The 6,801-nt window shown below is 45.9% G+C and overlaps 1 protein-coding gene across 3 annotated transcripts; it reads left to right on the top strand.

The window, feature by feature from the left end:
* The first annotated feature begins 408 nt into the window (after window positions 1-408).
* On the top strand, window positions 409-5,367 carry CALCB (calcitonin related polypeptide beta). 3 transcript variants are annotated; one of them, XM_056492868.1, is made up of 5 exons: window positions 409-461; window positions 1,251-1,346; window positions 1,630-1,761; window positions 4,418-4,611; window positions 4,889-5,367. In XM_056492868.1, the coding sequence occupies exons 2-4, from the start codon at window positions 1,261-1,263 to the stop codon at window positions 4,578-4,580; spliced, it is 381 nt and encodes a 126-aa protein (XP_056348843.1). In that variant the 5' UTR covers window positions 409-461; window positions 1,251-1,260; the 3' UTR covers window positions 4,581-4,611; window positions 4,889-5,367. The 3 variants fall into 3 exon arrangements, with proteins under 3 accessions (XP_056348843.1, XP_056348845.1, XP_056348842.1); XM_056492870.1 differs by having other exon boundaries at window positions 4,421-4,611; XM_056492867.1 differs by lacking the exons at window positions 4,418-4,611; window positions 4,889-5,367 and adding an exon at window positions 2,558-3,805.
* The last annotated feature ends 1,434 nt before the right edge of the window (window positions 5,368-6,801 follow it).

Genomic DNA, 6,801 nt, shown 5'->3' on the forward strand with positions numbered 1-6,801 from the left:
CCTTCGGGCGGCGCAACCCGCCCGCCCCCACGCGCGGGTACACCCGGGATGCTCTCCGGAGCCGCGGCGGCTGCCGGGGGTGGGGCGGGAATTCCCGGGGAGGGAGCGGCCCCGCTCTGCAATGCGGTCCCACCGCTGCAGAGGTCGCCAGGCGTGAGCGGTGCCGCGGGGGCGCGGCGGGAGCGGCGGGAGCGGCGGGAGCGGCTCCCGGTCCCGCCCCGCCCCGGCCGCGCGTGTTTTTTGTGAATGGGACTCTCAGGGAGCGGGCCATGACGTCACCGCCGGGCCCAGCCGGCGCCCAATGGCGGAGCGGGTCCCGGCGCGCGGCCGGCGCGGTGATTGGCTGGCGGGCGCGCGCGGGCGCCCACGCAGGCAGGTATAAAAGGGGGCGGCGGGCAGTGCGTGACACCGCGGATCGGCGGCACCGGCACCGGCTCCGCTCTGCGCTCCCTCCGCTCCCGGTAAGCGCCGCCAACCGCGTCTGTCCGTGCCAGGGCGGGGGACAGCCCTTCCGGCGTGCCCGGCCGGGACACAGCGCTGCGGCACCGGGAGCCGCGGGGATGAGGAGCATCCTTTGGATGCTCCCGTCGAGTACTGGGAGCTGGCAGAAATGAGGATGATGTGGTGGTGGTGATGTGATCCTCGGAGTCCGAGACACTGATGCTGTGAGGGAGGCGTATCTCAAATCTTCAATAATAGGTGTTTTTGTAGCTTTTGTGATTATGAGTGATTTTTAACTTATCTTCTCTGGTTTCAGCATATAAATACTTATTGAAATTAAACTACTTAATTCTTAGTGTAATCTGAACTGGGGTGTTAGTGTGCTGGCTGGCAAGAAGCAGGCAGCTTCAGGTAAAGTGTTAACAAGGGCGTTTCGTTCTCAAAAATGTTAAGCACTTACTGTTTTTCCTTGTGATTTGTGTGTGTCCGTGTCGGACACACAGTCTGTGACATTGTGTGCAGTGATTAGAGGAATTATTTTCTGCCAGTTTGAGGAAAGCTGCTTTAAGTTGAATGCAAATAGCTGCAGCCACGTTTTCCTGCCCTGCAATAGTGCCAAACTATAATAAAAATTTGAGAAAACTAAAGCACAATAGCAATAAACAAAATAAACAAAAAGGTGAATTTAAATTGCAAATCTGTTCATGATTGTGCTACTTGTGGCTAGGAAGCAATGACCTCCTTAGTGGAACTTGCAGGATTGAGAGGGTTGGAAAACAGCCATTGCTTGATGTACCTCTTTGTTGTAGAGAGGAAATCATGGTTATGCTGAAGATTTCATCTTTCCTTGCTGTTTATGCCTTGGTTGTGTGCCAGATGGACAGCTTCCAGGCAGCCCCAGTCAGGTAAGAAGCTGGTCCTGTTGCTGAGTGCTCTGTCTGAGTGGTATGAAAATGCTTAATATTCTGGAGAGGTCCAGGAGGGAAACAGACAACGGTGAAGGAGAAAGGTGGCTGCTTTTTGTGCTATGGCTTTTTGATTCCATTTTTAAACCGCGCTTGAGGGGAGCGCACCGGGGTTTGCACATTCACACCCTGAAAGGCACTGTCAATGACACACAGCCTGCCAGACCCCTCTCTCTGCAGCAGCCTGGGCTTTATTCACCCTGTTTGCCTTGCCTCTGCCTAGACCTGGCTTGGAGTCCATCACGGATCGAGTGACTCTCAGTGATTACGAAGCTCGGAGGTTATTAAATGCGCTGGTCAAAGAGTTCATACAGATGACAGCAGAAGAGCTGGAGCAAGCCTCCGAGGGGAACAGGTAAGGACTGCAGTCCTGGGCAGCAGAAAAGCAATGTGGGACTGTTATGTTTGATATTTAGCAAAAGCCATTTGAGCAGACCCTCTGCAGGTCAAGATCTTTCTGTTTTCCTGGGGTTATGTCTAACTGGTGAAGGATGATACCGCAGAGACATCCTAGTGTTGGTGTCCAGAGAATGGCTTCCACCTAGTTAACCTGCCTCTATCTGTCTCTTACTTCTGAAAGTGGAGGGCGATTTGAGCTTGAATGAGTAGGTTGTGTTAAAATATGGCAACAAAAGGTATGTCTTCCCACTGGGAGTGTTAGGGGATCACTCAGTCACTCTTGGATTCTCTGTCGTGCAAGTGCATGCTGTTGTAAGGCATGGAAAGCCCCTGTCAGGAGGGATGTGTTCCTCCTGATGCACGAAGCCACTCTCCCTCAGGCATGCAGGAGCATTTGCATTATCCTAACAGGATTTGCATTGCAATGCATGGGGATGGATGAGACACTGAACAGCATGCGGGGAAAAGGGGGAAGTTCAGCTTCCTGACCTCTGACTACATGAGCATCCAAAAGACTAATGGACTTGCTTGTCAACAAAATTTGATTCATTAACAAATGGTGTTTTCCTTCTGACTGCTTTTGTATGGACTTGCCTTGCATGGAATGTGATGCAGAGGGTTTGGATTTATTTTGAATGGACTTTTAAGTTTCCTAACTGGTAGATCTTTTATGTAGGGAAGAAATGCATGAATGTGCATGTTGGAGGTTACTCTTCCTCTGGGCATGTTTTTATTTTCTTTCCCCCCTGCAGCCTGGATAGACCCATTTCCAAACGCTGTGCCAGTCTGAGTACTTGTGTGCTGGGCAAACTGTCTCAAGAGTTGCACAAATTGCAAACTTACCCTCGCACTGACGTCGGGGCTGGAACTCCTGGCAAGAAACGGAATGTGCTGAGTGACCTGGACCATGAACGCTATGCAAACTATGGGGAACCCCTAGGAAACAACTAGACATGCTTATTTCTCCCCCTCCTCCCCCTTTTTTAACCTGATGCATGTGGATCTAACTCTGATTGCTAACTTTGCTGTGTTCTTTTGATTCTGTTTTCGACAGAGAATGTTTGAGATGGACCTAATGTTAGGAAGACCAAGAACGTAACATGCATACCAAACTAGGGGAAAAAAAAATAAATAAAAATGATCAGCACTGCCTTGATATTCCAAATGATTTTCTTAGACACTGATTAAAAAAAAAATCTAAAAAAGGTTCTTAATTTCTGGCTGCTAAATGTACAAGTAGATTCTTTCCTTTGTGCTTGCCCATGCACTTGTTCAATAAACCTATTTTTCTATAAGGATTAGATCTGCTTGGTTTAACAGTTTGTTTTAGAATGTGAGATTTCTAGATGAGGCTAGAAAAATTTTGCAACTTGTCTTAATGTTCAAGAGAGGCAATGCTAGTAACTTCTAGAAAAGTTGAAAGAGAATTTAGAAGTCAAAGTTCTACATATAAATTGATATGTACTGCTATAAAAGGCATGCATGCAATCCTGTTGGTAGGGACTCTAAGAAGCAAAGATTCAGGAAAGCTCATACATGTTCATTCTAACAAACTAGAAATGTATTCCTGTTAAAGCTGGGTACTGAACATGTCCAGGTAAGAATTTTGTGGTCTTTCTCTTTTCTTATTTTACAATGGGTTTTTGCACTATATTTAAAACTTGTGTACCTTTTAAAATATTTGTGTTGATTTACAACTCACCTACATTAGGTTATCTTGCATTAAGAGCCCAACCCAGACTTCTTTACAGTTCTGTTGCAGCACTGCATCTATCTTGTAATTAGAAGCCTCTTTCAAATACTTGGCATTGATTGTAAAAACAACTCTTCACTCTTAACATTAATAAACTGCCTTGTGATGCTTAGCTGAGAAAAATCCCTCCTACTGTGAGAAACTCATTGCTTTAGTAGAAAATTCTTCAAGCAAGGATTGTGTGATTGCATATTCCTTGAAGTTCCCCATCTAGCACAGCTGTTAGCTGTAGGCTGAGTTGTGAGCAGAGAACTAACAGTGTCAAAGTCTGAGCTGCCCCATGGTGAAGTTTGGTACTAGACAAAGGTCTAGCTGGAGGAAAGAGAGGTTCTCCCATTCCCACTAAGTACCTGGAACAGTGTCTTTATGTGTAGCTCAGCTCTGAAGGCAGCTGCTCAGAGTCAAAGCTCCTGTGGTCACCAGTGGTGCTGCAATTCCATGTGTTTGCTGGCTGTCAGGGAGCACAGGTGTTGGAGTGGGAAGGGAATAATCTGTGTCTGCTGCTGCCTTTCAGGAACACCTCCAGCAAAATACAAATGGGAGCTTTTGGAGGAAGAGGGAATTGTTTAAATTCTCCAGATCTGAACTTCCTCTGTTCCTTTCCATGGCCATAATTCCTGGCTGGAGGCAGGTAGTAGCTCAGGTGTGGCTGAAAATCTGGTCTGGGTTTAGTCTTCAGTCCATCTGCTTTCCTAAAGTGAGCTTATATTGAGAAAAGCACAAAGAGGCTTCTTTTAGCAGCTGTAAGCCTGCTGCACAGCCAGCACCCTGCAGAGGAGCCTTTGCTAGTCCCAGGGGTGTTTCACTGCACGCAGGGCTCGTGCTGCAGGAGCTAACCCTTCCTTTCCCTCCTGAAAAGCAGTGTGACAGCACAGAAGAGGGCCTGCAACACAGCCACCTGTGTGACCCACCGCCTGGCAGACTTCCTGAGCAGGTCAGGGGCCGTGGGCAAGAACAACTTCGTCCCCACCAACGTGGGCTCCAAGGCCTTCGGCAGGCGGAGAAGAAGCGCCCAGAAATAGGAATGGGAAGCTGAGTGGTGATGTGGACATGGTAAATACACAGCACCAGCAGAGCCTGGGGCATCACCAACCCTTTAGTTTTGTGGGGGGGAATAAGAGACCTGCAGTGGTAATCTCTGAGAAGACAGGGTGAGTGAGAGTAAAAGGAAAAAAGGTGTTACAAAGAGAACACAGACATGTGGACTATGAAGAAGAGCTTTTGGAGAGTGCATTAACTAAACACAACAATTTGGTTGGAATTATTCGCTTCTTTTACCACCAACATTTCATTATCAACATATCAGTAACTCTGATTTTCTTTCTTACAGGTTGCAATGAAATTGAGATCTCGACTTTAATTTCTAATGGAAGCAACTCTTCTTCATAAACCAAGACCACCAAAAAGATTAATTTTTCATCCTAATATTGAAAATGTTTTATTTAATACAAATGAGAACACTTCTGTTATGTATAGTAAAAGAGAATCTAGTTATTAAAGTTAAATTATTGTATATTCTTTTTATATGCAACTCTATTTCAAATAAAATGTGACGGCATCTATTATTTATTTATCTTCCAGCTTATGTGATCCATGCTACTTCTCCTGGCCCTACTGCCAAATCTCGGGGATTATACTAAACTGCTGCCTGGCAAGGCATATGTGTATTATACAGTGTGCTGTGCCTTGATGTAAAACACTTAACTATCCTGATTGTACAGTATGTTTAAAAGAAAAAAAAAAAAGCTATCACTTCAATATTGTATTATTTGTGAATTTACGCAAAATTAAAAAAAGTATTTTAGATACACTTGGATTGAGAAAGTGATTTTTCATTTGGACACGCTTATGGAGACATTTGGCTCTAAGCCAACATCATTGCAGATCAGCTAGTCCATTGATCTGCTCCAGCCTTATTAACTATGACTACTGAGGTTAGAGTCAAAAGTTCAGAACAGAAAGAACAGCTTCTTTTTATATGTATTAAAAAAACCCCAAATGAACCAAAAGACACTGCTTGGTGAGACTTCTGCTATAACAATAAAATGAAGCCGCAGGTACATTTAGTAAAAACATGGAGACAAATTTTGTGTGTAGTTTAAAAGTAAATCTTTTTATACAGACTGTAGTGCAGCCTGATATCCACTGTAGATTTTTGTGTAAGGTGAAAAAAGTGAATTAGAAGAGAAAGAGAAGCTACAGAAATGTACATTTCTTTGAAGCAATCCTGAGACAGAATCTATTTAGGGATCAGGGATAAATAATTAGAGTGAGTGGAGAAGAGGGTAGCTGGATCCATTCCATGGACTTCTAAGTGGTGCTGCCAACTTCCTTCTCAAAGCTGCTGCTGCTTCAGTTTAGTAGCTGAGTCAGATATTTGTTTAGATTTGTTTTTGTGCTTTACAGCCCGACCCTAAAATCTGCTTCATCAGTTCAGATGAATCCCAGAATGGGTGAGGGAGGAGGCCAAGTGCTCCCACCTCCCCATCCTCCAGCACAGGATTGCATCCAGAGGGCTCTGGGCTGTCTCCAGGAGGGAGACTCCTCCTTGCTGTGCAAAGTGGAGGCTCTCACCCTGTCTCTGTGTGTCTCTGCTGCAGGTGTGCTGCCAAGAGGAGCTTGGCCAGCCCAGTGATGGCACTCCCAGTCTGTGCTGGTTCCTGGCTGTGGGTTCACTCCTGGGGAGCACCAGCCCTGGTAAGTCAGTACAGAGCAGGCTTTGACATGATGAACCACTGTACTGCTCTGTGCAAGGATCTGCCTGGCTTTGGCCAATTTGTTGCCGTGTTTCAGGTGTTTTTCCCCATTTTTTTTGCACAAAGTGGGGGCCATATGCTGGGATTGCCAGCAGCACCTTCCCCTGTCACTGCAGATCCTCTGGGCACAGGGGCAGCTTGTTTGTTTTGTCTCCTAATACAGCACTCAGCAGTTTAATCCTCTCCAAGATAGAATCCTAAGTGCAGTTATTGGGGTGAATACATGCAATTTGGTGATTTGTATTCAATAAGAAGCCAGGCAATGTCCATGGGCCCCTTCTGGCTTTAAAGTCTAAATGGTCAGGCAGTTTGTTTTTCCCATTTACAGCCATTCTCTGCTGAGAGACACCTGAGGCTCTGTGTGACTGAATGTCAGCTGCACTGTCCATCTGATCTAAAAACTATCAGTCCTTCTTTTCAGTTTAACCAAGTTAAATCCATCTTTCTGTCAGACAAAGGGAATTCTTCAGACCAACATTCTACCCCA

This window comes from Oenanthe melanoleuca, chromosome 5, assembly GCF_029582105.1.
Source record: "Oenanthe melanoleuca isolate GR-GAL-2019-014 chromosome 5, OMel1.0, whole genome shotgun sequence".
Taxonomy (NCBI): domain Eukaryota; kingdom Metazoa; phylum Chordata; class Aves; order Passeriformes; family Muscicapidae; genus Oenanthe; species Oenanthe melanoleuca.

Coding starts and splice junctions, on each gene's coding strand:
- CALCB (XM_056492867.1), top strand. CDS start 1,261: ATGGTTATGCTGAAGATTTCATCTTTCCTTGCTGTTTATGCCTTGGTT. Junction 1,347..1,629: donor TTCCAGGCAGCCCCAGTCAG/GTAAGAAGCTGG, acceptor GCCTCTGCCTAG/ACCTGGCTTGGAGTCCATCA. Junction 1,762..2,557: donor CAAGCCTCCGAGGGGAACAG/GTAAGGACTGCA, acceptor TCCCCCCTGCAG/CCTGGATAGACCCATTTCCA.